The sequence below is a fragment of the Chionomys nivalis genome, chromosome 10 (genome assembly GCF_950005125.1).
Source record: "Chionomys nivalis chromosome 10, mChiNiv1.1, whole genome shotgun sequence".
NCBI lineage: Eukaryota > Metazoa > Chordata > Mammalia > Rodentia > Cricetidae > Chionomys > Chionomys nivalis.
In genome coordinates this window covers 44,137,071-44,156,880 of record NC_080095.1, presented here as the reverse complement: position 1 = coordinate 44,156,880, position 19,810 = coordinate 44,137,071, and the positions used below count along the sequence as shown (strand labels likewise).

Here is a 19,810-nt window from a genome sequence, read left to right as displayed (position 1 = left end):
GCCAGGTAGCTAAAGTGATGGAGAACATAACGGTGATACGGGTCTCTTTTTAAAAAAGCCTTTCTAAAAAAATGGCGGCAATATAAGTACCGCGGCTTATAGGTCGGTTGTAACCCGGAAGTGCCCTGCCTGAGGGGGCGGTCAGACAATCCGGAAGTGGGAGTAATGAAGAGGTGCCACTTGGCGGCCATGGCAGCTGTAGTATTGGCGACTGCGGGTCAGGGCCTGACTGAGGGAAGTACCATGGGCAGCACCCGGTGTAGGGCAGAGACAGCATTGTATCGACTTTGCTGTTGAGTCCTCGGGGCCCGCCGTTAGAGACTTGCAGGGTAGCTTGCACGACCCTAGACTTGGAAGGGAGTTTGCTGGGACTGGTGGGCTGGTCCCTTCCCTGGGGGCGGATCACCTGCGGGGGCCACCCTAGGGAACCAGGTGCGGCCTGGGAAGAGGACACTTGGGCTTTACCTTTCTCCTGCTGCTACCAGATACACTGCCTAGGGGAGTGGGTCGTTGTGGCACCCTCATTCCGAAGATTGAAGAGATCTCTTTCGCGCAATCTCTCCATCTATTACCCACCGGAATCCCGGTGACTGGCGTCCAAGAGCCTGAGATTTCGCAAAGTTTTCTCTGGTGCTAATATCAGCAAAAAGGAGCTTGCATCTTAGTGCGTTCGAGAGCAGCGTGCTTCGTGAACACACCGGCTGGTGGCAAGGTTGAGAGACGTGCGAAACTCCCTTGTTTTCTTGGAAAAAAAAAAAAAAAACCACACGTTTAAAGAGCCTAAGCGCCTTTTCAGACCGCTGGAATTTTGAAACCTGGTGGGAGAGAGTACCTACAGGAGGGCAGAATGGATGATTTTCTCTCCATTAGTCTGCTGTCTTTGGCAATGCTGGTGGGATGTTACGTGGCTGGAATCATTCCTTTGGCTGTTAATTTCTCAGAGGTAAGAAATTCTCCGTCTTTTTTTTTTTTTTTTTGCCAAGTGTTAGGACGGTGCTAGTCAGTGATATTTGCAGGGAAGCTGTTTCTCAGCTCTAAGGTCTTTTTAAGGAAAAGATACTTAGCAGTTCATAGTAGAAACGAAGTTCACGTTCAGCCCTATAATCTTTTCGTTTGTTTCTTCTGTTTTTGTTTTTTCCAGACAGGGTTTCTCTGTGTAGCTGTGGACAAGGTTTCTCTATAGCTTTGGCGCCTGTCCTGGGACTCACTCTGTAGACCAGGCTGGCCTCGAACTCACAGAGATCCGCCTGCCTCCGCCTCTCACAGAGATCCGCCTGCCTCCGCCTCTCGAGTGCTGGGCTCTGTAAATCTTAACCGAAAGTGGTGGATAACTCGCTGAAGAAGCAGGAATGTTCAAACTTGTCTGAAAACTATATATAAAATTGGGGCTCTGTGCATTTTCCTAGAGAGAGAGAGACACCATAGTTACATTCTGGTGGTCGCCAGAGGTTTCAAGGAAACAAGGTACCAGATAAAAACATATGGAGACTATTGACTGTCCATGTGAATCAAAATCAGTATAATAATTTCTTGAGAGGTTGTGAATTCTTTTTGAGGAAAGCTTAGGTTGCTAGCCTACAATCAGTGTAAGGGGGGAAAAAACCCAACTAAAGTTAGTTGTTCTTATCATTTCCTTTCAAAGAAGCCAAGGATTGGAATGGACATTCTGCCATTATTTTCAAATCTGTTTGCTTAGAAATAAACTTTTTGGCTACTGTGTTTGGATGCTTTGGGTCTTTGTTAGGTTGTCTTCCCTTAGAGAGGTTAGCCGAGCGGGAGGGAAAGATCCGCACCTCCATTCTTTAGATTGTCACCAAAGAGTTCCCTAGGTGCGCAGTGCTCAAAGGTTTAGGGAGAAAAGTACACCATTCAAGAGAATTTCATGGTTTTGTCCTCGAGGTCAGCACTAAAAGAAGCCCTTGCCTGAGTTCTGTTCTTAGAAAGGACTGATATCCTCAAAGGAAGATGAGGTATAGATGGGGCGTGAGGTAGCCTTTAAGAGAGTCAGAGGAAACGGCTTTGGTGGAAAGCCTGCTGTGGAAAGGTGGTGAGTGGAAGGATAAACAGCCTTCAGCCAGGGAGGAGGAGCGCTTTGCTCCGACTTGTCTCTTCCTTTTCCATTGTCTTTTTCACTGTGCCCTTTGGGATATAATGATATGTGTATGGATATTTGGCCTACATGTGTGTCTGTGTACCATTACAGGCCAGAGGAGGTCATGGAGTCCTCTGGAACTGGAGTCACAAAGGGTTGTGAACCACAGTTGGGTCCTTTGAAAGAGCAGGTAGTGTTTTTACCCACTGAGCCATCTGTCCAACTGTAACGATAACACTCCCTTAAAAAAAAGTTTACATATATATATATATATATATATATATATATATATATATATATATCACCTAACTTGACTCATTGAAAGTGCTGGAGTCTGGCCAGATAGTAGTGTCTGCCTATTATGTACAAGGCCTAGGTTTGGTACCTAGCACTGTCACAAAGCAAAACTCACAGCAGACTCACGGAGCTAAGGCTGTGTGATTGGAAAAGTTCATCAAATGTCTTGGAATGAGAGCTGCTGTGACTCAGAGTCGTTCTCAGCCACTGTCGTGGCATAGGTACATAGTACATGTACTACGTAGCTCATGGACAGATCCAGCCCACAAACTTACTGTTAGATTAGCGTGTTTAAATATTTGTTATTGTTGTTTCCTGTCTTCTGTCAAGGTAGCAGTTGGATAGAGCTGGACAGCAGGTGACATGTCACACAGTTCTTGACCAGTGAAGCCTCACTTTTGGGTCACTTTCCTGCCTAGGCTTTCTGAACCTCCTGGTTTTCCTCTAATATATTTTCTTTCTTTTAAAATATTTATTCACCATGTGGGTGCTGGGAATTGAACTCAGATCTTCTGGAAGAGCCCAGTGCTCTTAACCACTGAGCCATCTCCCCAGTCCCAATATATTTTCTTATGTGTTAGAATTGGATTGGCATTATTAGGGTGACATTTGTGAGGCTTGGATTGGTCTTTATATTTAAATATTTAATTAATGTAAAATTTATTTAGGTTTTTTATTGTTGTTTTGAGACAAGACCTCATCATATAGCCCTGACTGGTCTAGAACTCTCTCTGTAGACCTAGCTGGCCTCAGACTCACAGGGATCTATCTGCCTGCTTTTAACTCTCAAGACTAAAGGTGTGGACCACCAGGCTTGGTAATTGGGACAAAATTCAAATAAGCAATTTATAGCTTGGTTTTTGGCCTTCTTTCTGTTGTTTTTGTTTTGCGAGACAGGATTTCTCTGTTTAGCAGCCCTAGCTGTCCTGAACTCACTTTGTAGACCAGGCTGGCCTTGAACTCACAGAGATCCGCCTCCCTAGTTTTGGGATTAAAGGAGTGTACTAGCATGCCTGGCGAGTTTTCTTTTTTTCAAACTTGGTTTTTTAAATTTTTGTTTATTTATTTTGGTTTTTCAAGACAGGGTTTCTCTGTGTAGCAGCCCTGGCTGTCCTGGAACTCACTTTGTAGGCCAGACTGGCTCAGAGATCCTCCTGCCTCTGCCTTTAGAGTGCTGGGGTTAAAGGTGTGCACCACCACCGCCTGGCTGTTTGTTTTTTGAGACAAGGTTTCTCTCTATACCCCTGGCTGTCCTGAAACTCGCTCTGTAGGCCAGGCTGGCCTCGAATTCACAAGGATCCACCTACCTCTGCCTCCCTAAAGCTAGGGTTAAAGATGTGTACCTCCATGCCTGTCTGAAGAATTTCTCAGAACAGAAATAAAGCCAGATGAGCAATGGAACCAGTAATTCTTACATCATTAGTGTTAGAAATTAGTGGTGTGAAATTGCTGTAGCAAAGTCCACTTGTTACAACTGACCATTAAAAAGGGTGTGACGTTGATGTCACCTCACTTTCTCCTCATCTGCAAACCGCCTTTCTCCATGCTTGTGTGGTGTCCTTTGCCCTTAGCCTTGGAGACTGACTGTACCTTCATGAATTTTTGATTTAGGAAACAAAGGGCGAATTTTAATTGTCAAATTAATTATATATAACTATGGTAATGAAGATGCTAATTTTTCAGCATATGGGGAAGTGAAAAGCTAGACTTGTGAAAGAGGCCACAGCTCGCCTTCCATAAATGAGGTCCTGTGTGGCATCCTGTGTGCTTTAGATTCAGTTGCTAAGGAGCAGCTTTTGCTGGCAGTTGGTAACAATGCTGCGGAAATAGGTTGAACCTCTTTTACTAGTTTACGCCTGATGAATGAAGTAGATTCAGATGGCCAGAGTGGGATTTTAGGTTGATTGCCTGAGGGTTATTTTTTTTTTTTAATTTTTATTCCAGTCCAGACCAGTACATTGGCAAAAATGAATTGAAGTATGGGGGGAGATGTAGAATGCAATCCCACAGGTGTTGTTAGTAGAGTCAGCAGACATAAAATTATTTCTGTAATTGTAATCATTATATTATTATGAAAGTTTCTGAAGACTTTCAGTTTGGGAACTTTTTTGACTGAAAGCAGATTGAGTTTTCATCTGCTGAGACAATGGGAATCCATAGTCGGCAAACAATGATTTTAGAGCTCAATGTGACTAACTCCCGATCTCAGAGGGAGGAGACACTAAAGTCACTTGGTGTCATCAGAACAGGCCTGTAATCCCAGCACTCATAGACTAAGGTATGAAGATCACAAGTTTGAGGCCCAGCCTCTGCTGCATAGTGAGTTTCTAGCAAGCCTGAGCTACTTAGAGACACCATGTTTCAAAACCAAAACAAGAAAGAAGAGCATACCAATTGGTTATTCAATACCATATGGTCAGCCCTGAATACATACATACAAGCAAGATTATACGAAATGAGCAGGTTATATTCAGGAATGTATATGTATACACACACACACACACATACACACATATATAGATATACAATAACAACTAATGAGTAAAGACATGAATTTGAAGAGAACAAAGAAGAGTATATGGAAGGATTTGGAGGGAAGAAAGGGAAGGAAGAAATGTTATATTTATAATCTCAAAAACAACAAGCTGGGTGGTGGTGGACACCTTTAATCCCAGTACTTGGGAGGCAGAGACAGGTGGATCTCATTGAGTTTGAGGCCAGCCTGGTCTATAGAGTGAGTCCCAGGACAGCCAGAACTGTTACACAGAGAAACCCTGTTTCAAAAAACCAAAGCAAAACAACAACAAAAATCCAAATCAGTGTCATTGCTTGAGGCAGCAGTTCAGCACTCAGATCTCATCTGTGCCAGTCTTACAGACTGTTGTGAGGATGAAATGGAATACATAACCTGGGCCTAGAACATGGGAAGAACATTTGAAATGTGGGGGAGGGTCTCAGTACTACTCATAAAGCCTTTTAAAGTCCTCATATGATTTATAATTTTTTTTGGGGGGGGGTGCAGTGAACTTTATTTTTGATGGTATTCAAGAAAGTAAGGTTCCCTAATCTCACCTTCTTGGGATCTGGGAATGGAAATTGTGAGGGGATATGCTCAATGTTGGGAATTAAGTAGGGACAGGGATTCCTCAGCCTCTGAAGATCTCTCTTCCTCTCATGTTCTTGCTGGGGTGTGTGGTTCAGAGCTTCTCACTTCTTGGAGACCATTAGGTCCACTGCCCTGTTCCTGTAGCCATATGCATTGTCATCCTGGGAAATGATATAAAGTTGTCATTGAGAGCAATGCCAGTCCAACATCAAGGCCGGAAGAGTTGGTGTATAGGTTCAAGTCGCAGGAGACATCCTGGTCCTTAGTGTAGCTCAGGATGTCCTTCAATGGACCCTCTGATGCCTGCTTTACTACCTTCTTGATGTTGTCATACTTGGAAACTTTCTCCAGGCAGCATGTCACATCGACAGTGGACATATTGGGTACAGGAACACAGAAGACAATGTCACTGAGCTTCTTGTTCAGCTCCGGAATGACCTTGCCCACAACCTTGGCAAGTGGATGCAGGGGTTATGTTCTGGGCAGTTCACTGCCATAGCTTCCCAGGGAGACTTCTGGGTGTCAGTGATGTCATGACACTTTTGGCTCCCTGCTTCAAATGGGCCCCACCCTTCTCCCTGGTGGTGAAGACTCCGGTAGACTCCACAACATGCTCAGTACCAGCATCACCCCATTTGATGTTGGTGGGAATCTCCCTCCCAGAAGATGGAGATTTTCTTCCCGTTGTGGCAAGTTTCCTGTCTCAGCTTTGATTGTGCCATGGAAACTTGCTGTGGGTGGAGTCTTACTAGAACATGTAGTCCATGTAGTTAAGTCCATGAAGGGGTCATTAATGGCAACAGTATCTACTTTGCCAGAGGTGAAGGCAGCCCTGGTAACCAAACACCCAGTATAGCCAAATCTGTTAATGCCAGCCTTCACCATCATGTCTCAGGGATGAGGCTGGCACTGCCTCTGGAACAGGGAGGAGCAGAGAGTCTGATTTATAGTTTTTAAAATTTATTTTTATTAGCATTTGTTAATTAGACATGACAGTGGGTTTCATTACGGGGTATTTATGCATACATGTATTTTTATCATATCTACCCTCATTGCCCTTCCCTGCTCCCCTTCTTTTCCCACTGACCCCCTTCTTCTTCCCACCTAGTCTCTCTTCAACTTGTATGTCTTTATTTCTTTCTTTTTGATGACCCAGTGAGTTTTTATTAGGGTTGCTTACAGGATCCTGGGTGAATGGTTAATAACAGGTACATGAACTCCTTACTAGTAGCTTTACATCTGAAGTCATCCCAGACTGACCATTAACTAACTACCTTTAGGTAGACAGGGAGGGGCTGGGCTGTGCTTTATGTGCCCCTTTTCCTCCAGCTGCCAATATCTGCTATCTGCTTCTAGGTTCTACAGGAGGTGACTTTGGAAAGGGTGGTTCATAAGCCTTTTTCCCTTCCATGATAGGATGTTGACAGACCCAATTTTGTGCTGGTCATCACAGATGCATGGAGATCAAGAGCACAGTGGTGATGTGGTGTTCTGAAGGCAGCATTGTACCTCACTCTATTCCCTCCTATGCTCTTAAATTCTTTCTATCCTCTTTTCCATGGTGTTCCCTGAAATTTAGAGAGGGTGACATAAAAGCCCCATCGATGGCAGGTTTCTTAACAGTTTTATTCTTAGCACTTGGAGTTAAGAGTCTTGCAGTTACCACTGACCACTGTAGTGATGAGCTGCGGGCAGGCCTGCTTTTCATTCAGCCCAGCTCTCGCACAGCTAGCTTTACACCCGAAATAACAACACACAAATTGTATTCATTTAAACACTGCCTGGCCCATTAGTTCTAGCCTCTTACTGGCTAACTCTCACATCTTGATTAACCCATTTCTAATAATCTGTGTACCACCACGAGGTGGTGGCTTACTGGGAAAGATTCAGCATGTCTGACCTGGCTGCTGGCTCCATCGCGTCTGTCTCACTTCCCTTCTTCCCAGCATTCTGTTCTGTCTACTCCACCTATCTAAATCCTGCCCTATCAAAAAGCCAAGGCAGTTTCCTTATTAACCAATGAGAATAACACATAGACAGATGTCCCTCCATCATTTCCCCTTTTTCTGTTTAACCAAAAAAGAAAGGCTTTAACTTTAACATAGTAAAGTTACATATAACAAAACAGTTATCAAGCAAGAATTACAGTTACAATATTTATATCTACTTTATCTTTTATCATAACTAAGGAAAACTATAACTATCTATTTATTCTTTAACTCTATCAAAGACTCCAGGATATATTACCTAAGTAAACAAGAAAGAAGCAACTTCCAAACTCTAGAAATGACAGAGACATCTCGCTGCCTGGACAGTCACCCAAAGTTCCTCTGTACCATTGGGGCATCCATCTTCAGCCTTCAGGCCCATAGTATCCAACAGATTCTTCCATGAAGCAGGAAATTTCAAAGACAGTTCAGTCACTATCTGCTGTGTCCTGCCAAATGTCTCGCAGACTCTTTCATGAGTCAGGAACCCTGAAAGACCATTTCACCTTTAGGCAAGTTCAGCAGTTTCTTTATTAACCAATGAGAATAACACATATACAGATGACCCTCCTCCATCATTTGAAATGGGTTAATCAAGATGTGAAAGTTAGCCAATTAGAGGCTAGAACTAATGGGCCAGGCAGTGTTTAAATGAATATAATTTGTGTGTTGTTATTTCGGGTGTAAAGCTAGTTGTGCGGGGACCTGGGTGGGACAAAAAAGCAGGCCTGCCCGCAGCTCCTTCTACAGACCACTGCTAAAAAGAAGCTTTTCTGACCAAAGGTAACAGCAGCACTAATCTATGGGTATAAATGTAATTATTTAGACAGCAATTTAATGGGCACATCATGTCCATCTAGCCAAACAGTACCAGTAGCTTTCCCACTAGTATTTATGACATACCTGTGGAGATCTCAACTCAGATAAGGATTACTCCCATTATTCTCTTGCCAGTATTGCAACAGCAGGCACTTCTTGCCTTACTGGTGGTGTAGCACACAGTTAACAACCAAGTGAGACTTATAGTGATGATTCTCCTCCAGCAACCTGCATAGCATTCTCTGGTATGATGTGTACTAGCTAACAGGAAAGAAGCTTTCAGCTCTGTTCCAGTTTGGTTTATCTGGTCCTGCAACAAAGTATATGCTGTCTTTACCACCAGGGTCTTATGTAGTTTTGACGAGCGACCAACAGCCATGACAAATGTCTATGTTGTTGGGGTCTTCAGAGGCCTCCTTGGCCAGCCACTGGTAGAGAGGTAGCCCACCTGCCTTAGTTAGGGTTGCTATTGCTGTGATGACCAAAGCAACTTGGAGAAGAAAGGGTTTATTTGGCTTACACTTCCATATCACATTCGTCATCAAAGGAAGTCAGGGCAGGAACTCAAGCAGGGAGGAATCTGGAGATATGAGCTGATGCAGAGGCCATGAAAGTGTACTGCTTACTGGCTTGCTCAGCCTGCTTTCTTATAGAACCCAGGGCTACCTGTCCAGAGGTAGCACCACTCACAGTGGACTGGACCTTCCCACATCAATCACCAATTAAGAAAATGTCCTGCAGGCTTGCCTTCAGCCTAGGCTTACTGGAGACATTTTCTCAGTTGAGGCTCCCTCCTCTCTGATGACTCTAGCTTGTGTCAAGTTGATATAAAACTAGCCACCCCGGGTACTGGAATTTTCACTTAAAAACTAATTTGGAAGCAACTTTATTTATCCTTATAGGGTACTTCCATGTACATTATTTATTTATTTTTATTAGCTTGCCGTTAATTAGGTCTCTAAGGCTTTTTTATATATCCTTAGTTATAGTTGATCCTCCCTCTGCACCCTCCCTCTGCACTCTCCCCCTCCCATTTCCCTGACCCTCTCTGACAACAACTGCTGCTGCCGCCGCCGCCGCCTCCTCCTCCTCCTCCTCCTCCTCCTCCTCCTCCTCCTCCTCCTCCTCCTCTTCTTCTTCTTCTTCATCTTCTTCTTCTTCTTCTACTTTTTTAACAACTGCTTCCTGTTATTGTTAGAGAGACAGGGTCTCATTTTGTAGCCCTGGCTGTCCTGGAACTCACTGTGTAGACCAGGCTGACCTCAAACTCACAGAGGTCCCTTCTGCCTCCTGAGTGGGATTAAAGGAGTGTGTCACTACTCCCAGCCTGATTTATAATCTTTACTTTTTATTTGGGAGCAAACTTTTTTTTTTTCTCAAGACAGGGTTTCTTTGTCTGGCCCTGGCTGTCCTGGAACTAGCTCTCTAGACCAGGCTGGCCTCAAAGTCACAGAAATCCACCTGCCTGTCCCCGAATACTGACATTTAAGGCATGCACCACCACTGTCCAGCTGAGAACAAACATCTAATAATGACGGGGCTTTTCAGTCTGAGGATTTCTTAGTGGTAAGAACTCTCTAGTGACTGGCTGCTTTGCTTTTCTCTTCAGGTTGAACCCCACGATCTGTCTGTCTCTGGGTTTTTATTAGCCATGCTACACTTCCACATTCACCTCCTTCCGAATCACAGGAATGGTTCTGCGCCGTCTGTGCTGCAGAAGTCTTGTGGTGGTTGGCCTTAGCGTCCACGGGTAGTGTTTCAGAGAGGCCAGACTTGGTCCTACAGCCTCCCTGTGTTGTGGGAGACTTCTTGGCACTTAGCTTTCTTTCTCTTTCTTTGCTTAAATGTTAGTTTTAAGCTTTGTTTTGTCCTTTCACATTTTGAAGTTTTCTTTGTGTCTGATTATAGTAAGTGATTAATTCATAATTCTCTGGGTGTTTTGACTTATCACCAAATGAAAGGCTATGTGTTTGAAGAACAAGTTTGTTCAGTTTGCATTTTCTCTGTCAGTTTGTCCCTTTTGAGGTAGGTTTGACCAAGTGGCATTTCTAGGACTTTTTGTATTGTTTGGTGTCTTATTCTCTTATTTCCTTATGAGAATGCAGTGTTTTGGGCCTCTTTTGAATTTCATTTCTGAGTTCTAAGACTTTAAATTTTACATCAGTAAATTTATCCTTATGTGGAAAGCAGCCAGTAACATGTCTTTCCTCAGAGTCTGAACCACAGATTGTTTTGTAATAATGTTCTATGGCTGATAAAACTAAGTTTAAATGAGACAAAATTAGGATATAATCAAATTCAATATTTTTATGGAGATTTTATTTCCTCTAAGATGCTATGTGGATATGCATAATTAAAATGTGCTGGCATAGTAAAAATAGCCTTTTTTCCTTTTTTTTTTTTTTTTGACAGGGTCCTTATTATATATGGCTGTCCTGGAACTCTGGAACTCACAGAGACCCACCTGCCTCCTGAATACTGGGAACAAGGGCATACACCTCTACCCCAGTGTGTACTTGTTGAGCTCTTCCTGTTTACCAGGCACTGGGATGCGCTGTCTTATTTAATCCCCAGGACAAAGCTCCAGAGATGTTGTTCATGTAGCTTTACAATTAAGTAAACTCGGGCAGGAGAAGCCACACACTTAGGTGGGCAGAGACTTTGACTTCCCGTGTCAGAGTGTTTGTCCACTGCATGATACTGCCCTTATGAGCCCTGTAAAGACGGCATGAAAACAGGATCTGTTTAAATGGGTTCTTTTCACCTACCAGCCCAGGAGCATCTTAACACCACTAATGTCTTGTCTTCCCAGTTTCTCTCCTGCCATGGTCTTAGTTGGGGTAGAAAGACTTCAAACTCCACGGTAAACAGTTGCGTATGTGCAAGGCCCAGAAGCTTATAACACCTGCCCAGTTGGAGTCTGAAGTAGTTACCGTTTTGATCTAAGATTAATTTCCAACTTGACATCTTCACTATTTAATCAGGCTTCAGTGTTGTGGTGCAAAAAGTGATATCCTCTTACAGGGAAGAAGAAAAAAACTTTATCAGAATATTCCTGTAGGTGACAGGCTTAACCTAGCCTTTAACTGAAAAATGTGTGTGTGTCTGTCTGTCTTAGTGCTTCTGCGTCTCTCACAGAAACAGAGCTTGCCCTTTACAACTGGAGTAGCTGGCCATCGAGGCTCTCCCCCACCTCATCCACCTGTCCCTGCCCCCAAGTGCTGGTGTTACAGACATGCATCATCACACCCGGATTCTTACGTGGGTGCCAAGGAGCTGAACTCGGGTCTTCGTCTACCAAACTCTGAGCCATATCCCCAGCCCCATAATTGAAGAATTTAGAGATGAGGCTTTTTTGAATAATGAGATTTAACATCCACTAAGGCTCGGTTTGAAATTCTAGGTAACAAAGAATAGTACTGAGTGTGGTACTTAGACTGTGGTGGGATTTCAGAACCCTCAGCAAGGTGTGGGATGCATGTGTGTCATCCCAGGTGGGATGGATTGTCAAAGCAGATTTGAGTTCAAAGCCATTCAGGTCTACATAGTGGGAACACTCTTTAAGAAAAAAAGTCAGAAAGAAGGAAATGAAAAAAAGACCAGGTGTGGTAGTTGAAGCCTTTAGTCTCACACATAGGCAGAGGCAGGTGGAGTTTGTGAGTTCCAGCTTGGACTGGTCTACACAGTGAGTTATAGGCCAGTCAGAGCTACATAATAGGACCCTGACTTTAAGAAAACAAGGAAAAAGAAGAAAGAGAAAAGAAAAACGAAAGCCCCTCAATTATGCTTGAATACTAGTGTTTGACTTCTAACTTCCTAAGCCAGAAATAGTTGGCTTATTTATTGGGTTAGAAATTCTTTTGTCTCAATTATATGGGCTTTGGAGTGACAAGGTCTAGAGGACGATATCAATCATGAAAGGTTCTCCTTGCTGTCCTGATCCTAGGTATTTTAATCTAGCTAATCCTGGGCTCTCCGTCTAGCTGTACACTCAGCCTATTTCTTATGCATTTATAGGCAAATGGAAGAAAACTAGCTAAAAGCAAATAAACTGTTAAACAACAGAACAAGTTTTGCCAGCAGGCAGTTCAGCGTGCTGACTATGACTATAAACCCTGGGGCTAAACTTTATAGGTATAAGTCGTTGCTCTGCTACTTGCTGACTGTGTGAGGTTAGGCACATTACCTTCTAGGCCTCCGTTAGCCCACCTGTACAGTGGGGACAATAGAAGCACCTACCTCATAGAATGTTGGCAGGATTACCTGGGCTGACACATGTAAGGCGATTAGAGTAGAAGGTGTATGGCTTACCAGGTACTTGACAGCTGCTAGTTACAGTGATGATGAGCATTGGCGATACCTTTCCTGTCTAGAATTTGGTCATCCCGAAACCTAGTTAATCCAAAGAAGCAGCAAGTCTGTTATTAGTCAGATATCCTGAGAGCAAGCATTTTGTCTGCTCTCTATTGCATTTGGTCCTCACGTGCTCCTGCTTTTTCTAGTAAACTAGTGTGCCATTTATCAGTTGGGTGCCTTTTGTCCCAAGTTCGGCTTTCATCATCCTCTGCAAAAATGTGTGCCCTCTATTTCTTTTGCCAGTTGGCAGGATGTTAACTCCTTGTAAATAGAGGTTACTGGGAGAGAAATTTTTTTTTTTTTTTTTTTTTTTTTTTTTTTTTTTTTTTTTTTTGGTTTTTCGAGACAGGGTTTCTCTGTGGTTTTGGAGCCTGTCCTGGAACTAGCTCTTGTAGACCAGGCTGGTCTCGAACTCACAGAGATCCGCCTACCTCTGCCTCCCAAGTGCTGGGATTAAAGGCGTGCGCCACCACCGCCCGGCTTGGGAGAGAAATTTTAAGAGGGAGGTATTACCCTTTAATTCTGGCATGCTTGCTCAGCAGGCTTCTAGGTAGTTTCTCTGGCACTGATTTCTATAGCAGGCCAGCCCTTCCATACAGTGTCCAGCTCTGGCAGGGCCTGCAGCATGCCTAGAGTCTTAGCAAACCAGGTTAGGTTTCTCTGTGCCCAGCTCTTACACTGCAGCTGGCTGTTAAGCCTAGGCTCTTGGGGCACTCAGCAGTTTTCACTGGCACCCCTCCTGGGTGGTTTTATAGGATAGTCTCTAGTGAGAAACCCACAAACAGCTTTTCCCAACAGCCTGGAGTGCTTGTCTCCAGCAAGTTCTACCAGCATAGTAACTCAGAAACCTCTGCTGTTCATTGGACCACAGTCATGCCCTCTTCTACATTGTTTGGACTTCAGTCTTCTTATTGTATTTATTTTTGAGGCATTCTTATCTCTGTCCTTAGGTTGCAGCCACTCCTTGTATTTGCTACTTATACGTTCTTTAGAGTTCTTTCTAACTAGCCAATTTCCCATTGCTCACTTCCCTGTTAAAGTTATTCTTTATGTTCAAATGGCTTTATGGTTTCTCTTTCCTGGTTGGACTCTAACTGATTCAGCTGGGTAATTGTTCAGAAAAATCAAGCAACACCAAGGCTGAGCAGTCACTCCAGTCTGGCGCGAGATCCAACAGTAACTGGGACAAAGCTGGAGGCTGAAACAAGCGAATCACTTGAGCCTAGAAGTTGAGGGGCAGCTGAAGCAACATAGCAGGCTCCCATGTCTTAAAGAACAAAAGAAATAGATGAGAAAGTCCATTATCATAATACATGTGTGGCAACTGACCTTAAGCATCTGCCCCAGAGTCGCCAGGGAGTAGTGAGTGAGAATCGTGAACAGAAAGCCCCCGCCATTGATACAGGTCCCATACCGCCAATGTTCTCTGTTCTCCAGAACTGATGAGCAGAAAGTCCCTGCCATTGATACAGGCTGCCCAATACTGGCAAAGCTCTCGGTTCCTCCAGAACTAGAAGTCTGGATTTTTGTATGAAATCCTCCAAATGTCTCTTTAGATTTAAGGTTTATACATTATCAACCCACTTTTGAGTTGTGAGAGCCCAGGCTGGTTTTCTCAACTGTTGGCAGAGGACAGTGATTAGTAGATACACAAGACAGAGAACAAGAGACTGAAAAGCATTCTAGTTAATTATAAAACCTCAAAATACAGTGTTTAAAATCACTCAGTAAAGGAGAAAACCTTTTTAAAGAGTATGTTTAGGGGCTAGTGGGACAGCACAGTAGTTAAGAGCATGTGTTCTTGCAGATGTTTGGTTCCCAGAACCCACGTGGTGGTTCACAACCATCCCTAATCCAGTTCTGGGGGATTATATCATCTCTTCCTCCACAGGCACCAGGCATGTACTTGATGCACATACATAAATGCAGAGAAAGCATTCCTATGCATAAATCTTTACAATATTTTTTATTAATTCTTTAAGGATTTCATTCAATATATTTTGATCACATTTACCCCTCCCTCCTCCAAGATCCACCTCCTCCAGGAGAACATCTTAATGATCACACTCCGGCACTGCACTGTCTGATGCAATCAGAGCACAGTAATTGGTAGTGACTTACATTAAATTTACATGTAAGTTCCATGTTGATTTTAGTGATAATCCTGATGAGGAAGAAGTCTAAACCCTGTTAAGTAGAGAGGAAACTGAGCTTCATTGTATAATATTTTAAATGCCTATTTATATAGTCTCTAGTTAACTTAGCAATTTAAGCAATAAACAAAATTATTTCTGTCGGGCGGTGGTGGCACACGCCTTTAATCTCAGCACTCGGGAGGCAGAGGGAGGCGGATCTCTGTGAGTTTGAGGCCAGCCTGGTCTACAAGAGCTAGTTCCAGGACAGGAACCAAAAGCTATGGAGAAACCCTGTCTCGAAAATTCAAAAAAAAAAAAGAAAATTATTTCTATGTATGTCTGTGTGTGTGTGTGTGCGTGTGTGTATGTGTAGCCCACAGAGACCAACAATGGGATTGTTGGATCCCCTGGAGCTGGAGTTACAAGTATTCCTTAGCCTCTGATGTAGGTGCTGAGATCCAAACCTTCCCAGACAGAGCAGTAAGCACTTCTAACTGCTGAACTATCTCTCCAGGTCCCAGCAGTTTTTGTTGTTGAAACAAGATTTCGCTATGTTACCCTGGCTGGCCTAGAACTCACAGAGATACATTTTCCTCTGCCTCCTGTGATTAAAGATAAGCTTCTTTCCCCACTTGAGACAGGATCTGATGTTAGCCCAGGGTGCTCTGGAAGTTGCAAAGTAGCCAAGGATGACCTTGAAACTCAGATCCCCTGCCTCCACCTTACTGGTGAGATTGCAGGTGTGTGCCACCATGTTTAGTTTTATGTGGTGCTAGAAATAAACCCAGTGCTTCATGGATACTAGGCAAGCACTGAGCTATGTTCCCAGCCCATAGTTAGCATTTAAAAATTATTTATTTTTATGTGTATGGGTGTTTTGTCTGCATGCATGTCTAAGAGAGTATCTATACTCTGGAAGTGAAGTTATAGACAGTTGTGAGCTGCCATATGAGTTCTGGGGAATTGAACCCAGGTCCTCTGAATTAAGAGCCAGTTCTCTTAACTGCTCAGCCATCTCTCCTGCTTTCAGCACTGTTTTTTTTTTTTTGAAAGGCCTGTTTATAGTCAATTATAGATAATTTGTAGGAAATTTAATATAATGTGTAGAAGGAAAAGAAAATAATGTTTAATAATGTTTTCCCACAGCCTAGTAGGTCACTAATAACTTTATATCCACTTTCTTCTGTATGCATTTTTAACGTGGTTGCGTAGGTGAGGTATGCATAATTTTACATTTTCCCTTTTATTTGGGAAATATTTAAATATTTTCTTCTTGTTTTCCTTTATTGTTCAAATTTAATGCAGGTGTTTTCAAATGTCTTTACTACATTCAATCATTTTATGTAGTGAAATTCTTGTATATTCATTTGTTTTTGACATGATTAGATTCAGTTAATTTTTTTAAAACTCTGGACATATTTCAGATTTAAGGATGGAGTAAAGGAGCCAGCTTTAGTGGCTTTACACACCCCTTGGAGGCAGATAAAGGTAGATCTCTGTGAGTTGAAGACCAGCTTGGTCTACACAGTGAGTTCCAAGATAGAAGGGCTACGTAATGGAGAGGCCCTGCCTTAAAAGAGAGAGAGAGAGGAGTAGAATGATGGGTAAAAAGGCATAAATGTCCCTAAGAAGGTTCTCAATCTTTTAAGAATATATTTGCCAACAAACACAAATGACATTTTGTTTTTCTCATTATCATTAAAAAAAACTTTAATAGAGAAAAAATATTATTTTTAATCTGGTCATTGGGCTCTTTATATATTACTGGTATGTTTATTGCCAGTATTTCCCCAACTTCTTTGCTAGTGGGTTTCTGCTTTTGTTTTTATGGCCAACTGAAAGAATCTACATAGGATTTGTATTTATGTTAAGTTGTCTTTTTGTTTTGTGTTTCAAGACAGGGTTTTTCATGTGTAGCCCTGGCTGTCCTGGAATGCTCTGAAGGCCAAGCTGACTTTGAACTCAAAGACCCTGGCTTCTGAGCACACATCACTCCCAACTGGCATATTTAGTTCTTTTAAGTTTAGGAAGAAAAACAGATTAATTTTATCTTCCAAGATTGGAGGAAGTGGCGTTAATAAAGTGCATGCTTATTATTGCTTCCTGGAAGACTTCCTTAATCTTTATGTTAAATGAATTAGAAAAGGGAAGTCTAGATGCCCCCAGCCACTGTTCATTTAAGCTGCTCCAGACATTTCCCCAGTGTGAGAAGCTTTGTGTTTGTGCAGCACAGGATGTGGAAGATAAGCACTAACGGTGACTCTGAGCAGTGTGCTGACATTCTGCTGCTTTGCAGTGATAGCAGCAGCCTCTTACAGAGGAGGACACGGAAGCAGGGAAGATTCATGCAGCTGCCTCTTAGAGCCCAGGAGCTTTGGGGTGCCTTGTATCAGACAGAAGAACTTGAACAAAATTCAGATCTTAGTTACTAATACTTAATGACAGGTCATGGAGTGGCCAAATTAATCCTAAGCAATAGCTCCTTGAATTGGCCTTGTTTGCAAGAGTGTGGAGAAAAGCTTTGTTGTTTTGAACAAGAATTATTCCATATCTTATCTCTTCAGTGCTCGGATGGAGTCTGTCTTGCTCTAACAGACTGACCTCTGTTTTTTGGACTTCGTTGATGCTTTGAGTGCTAAAGTGGGCTGGAACCCAAGGATAGAAACAGGAATTTTCAGTTATCAAAAGCTTCTAAAACTGTTGGTTTGTATTTGGTTGAACAGAATAATTTGTTGACTGTTTTATGAGCTGGAAAAGAAAAACTAATTTTCTTGCTGTCTGCCAAGAAAATTAAACAGACTTCAAAGTTTTGCACTGATAGTTAATGGCATTGATGCAAGCTGTTGTTTTAGTTAATACAGCTGGCTGATTCTTCAGCTCAATCAGCTACAACTGTGAAGTTCTGGAATGAGGTAACAAAACCTCACTGCGTAGTTTGTGCCTCTCTCGAGAAAACAGTTCATTACTCTGACAGAAACTATTGCTTGGGGAGCTCTCCTCCCATCTTGAATATGCCTGGAATTTGTAGTTCTTCATTTAAATATACTCTTAGTGATTTGCCATAGGCAGGGAAGAGGAGCTGCCAGCACTTTGTTAACTTTGATAAACACTAAATTTGAGATTAAATCACTGGTTGTAAAGTTATATGAGGGAATACAGCCATACAGACACCATAGAGCCATTATTTCCAGGGTTGAAATAAATCAAATTGAGTCTAAAATGATTGTGGTGGTATGCTGACTAGTTTTATGTCAGTTTGACACAAGCTAGAGTCTTCAGGGAAGAGCAAGCCTCAATTGAGAAAATCTCGGAAAGATTGGGCTGTAGGCAAGCCTTTAGGGCATTCTCTTAATTGGGAAGACCCAGCCCTTTGTGGGCTGTGCCATTTCTGGACAGGTGGCCCTGGGTTCTTTAAGAAAGCAGGCTGAGTAAGCCAATAAGCACTGTGAAGCACTCTTTCACAGCCTCTGCATCAGCTCCTGCTTCTAGGTTCCTGACTTGTTTTGAGTTCCTCTGTCCTGACTTCCTTTGAGGTAAAACAGTGCTGTGGAAGTGTTCATCAAATAGACCGTTCCCTCCCTAGGTTGCTTTAGTCATGGTGTTTCTTCACAGTAATAGTAACCCAAACTAAGACTGGTAGTTAAGAATTTTTTTCTAATAAAAATTGGCACTGCAGCTCACGGCAGTGGTGCTTATATCATTTAACTAGTCCTTTTCATCAGAGTGTTGCTCACCATCAAAGGCTCATGGAGATTACCAAGCTGTAAATTTACTGTAGCATAATCTTTTCTTTCTAATACTGAAGATTGAAGCAATAAATGAACAAGGTTTTCTGCTCCTTGGGTAAAAGTCCAGTTATGATCAAAGATATTTGCATTAATGAGACAAATGGTATGTTACTTCATGCTTACTGAGACAGAATCCTGTTATGGTCTTTTAAGTATTTGTATAACCTTTGACAAAGACAACTTATAGAAGGAAGAGTTTATTTGGGTTTATAGTTCCAGAGGCTGAGTCTATCACCATGGCAGAGAGGCATGGCAGCAGGAAGACATGGGAGACAGCAAGCTGAAAGAGCAAACTTGGAACAACACATGACTTTTGAAACCTCAAAGCCTACCCCCAGTGACATACTTCCCCCAGCAAGAACGCACCTCCTGAATCTGTCTAAATAGCGAACTAACTGGGGACAAAGTATTAAAACATTGAAGTCTTATTTTGATTTTTGAGACAGGGTTTCTTTGCATAGCCCAGGCTGACCTCAAACTCAGAGATCTGCCTGCCTCTGCTTCCCGAGTGCTGGGATTGAAGGTGTGCGCAACCAAGCCCAGCTCTAAGAATTCTTGACATGGCTTCATGGGTAAGGACTATGTCAGGGCTATTTCCAGTACAGCTGTCGAAAGGGGCTCCATTGCATTCCTGAGGTAAAGCTAGTGAAGTGGCAGTGCCCAATTCTCCAGAATTTCTCTACAAAAAAGTAGGTGACGTTTCCTGTCAGAATAAATAACCCTTTATAGTAAAAAACCAAAGCAGCCAGGCATAGTGGTGCATACCTTTAATCCCAGCACTGTGAGTTTCCAACTAGCCTGGTCTACATAGTGAGTTTTGGGATAGCCAGAGCTACATAGTGAGGCCCTGTCTTGTTGGGGGTGGCATAGGGACGACACTGAAATTTTGTGAAGCACTGGCTGTTTCCTGTTCTCTTTATTTATTTTGACCCTTCACAAAAGAGGCATAATTCTTGTTTTCCTCATGTTGCAGAATGTTCCTGGTTGAATAGGCTGTGTGACTACTGTTCTTCTGAGATGAGTTGCATAGGATGAACTGTAGCACTGTGCTGACTGTATATTATCATGGAATGTTTGGACAGTGTGGCTCTCCCACCCTGTGCCTTAACCAGCCATACAGCATGGTCTCAGATAAATCAGTTCTCATCCTTGTTCTTTGATTTTCAATCTGTATATCAAGGAAGGATGCTTTCTTACATTTTTGTCCAGTCTTATACTCAGACTTTTTT

General features: G+C 42.7%; 1 protein-coding gene across 2 annotated transcripts in view; it reads left to right on the top strand.

Moving 5' to 3' along the window:
* Window positions 1–170: 170 nt before the first annotated feature.
* The window catches only part of Slc39a9 (solute carrier family 39 member 9), a 38,192-nt gene continuing 18,552 nt past the window's right edge, over window positions 171–19,810 (top strand). For both annotated transcript variants that reach the window (XM_057782819.1, XM_057782820.1), the window contains exon 1: window positions 171–943. In XM_057782819.1, the coding sequence (XP_057638802.1) occupies window positions 848–943 (96 nt within the window). In that variant the 5' untranslated portion in view covers window positions 171–847. The remainder of the gene's footprint in view (window positions 944–19,810) is intronic.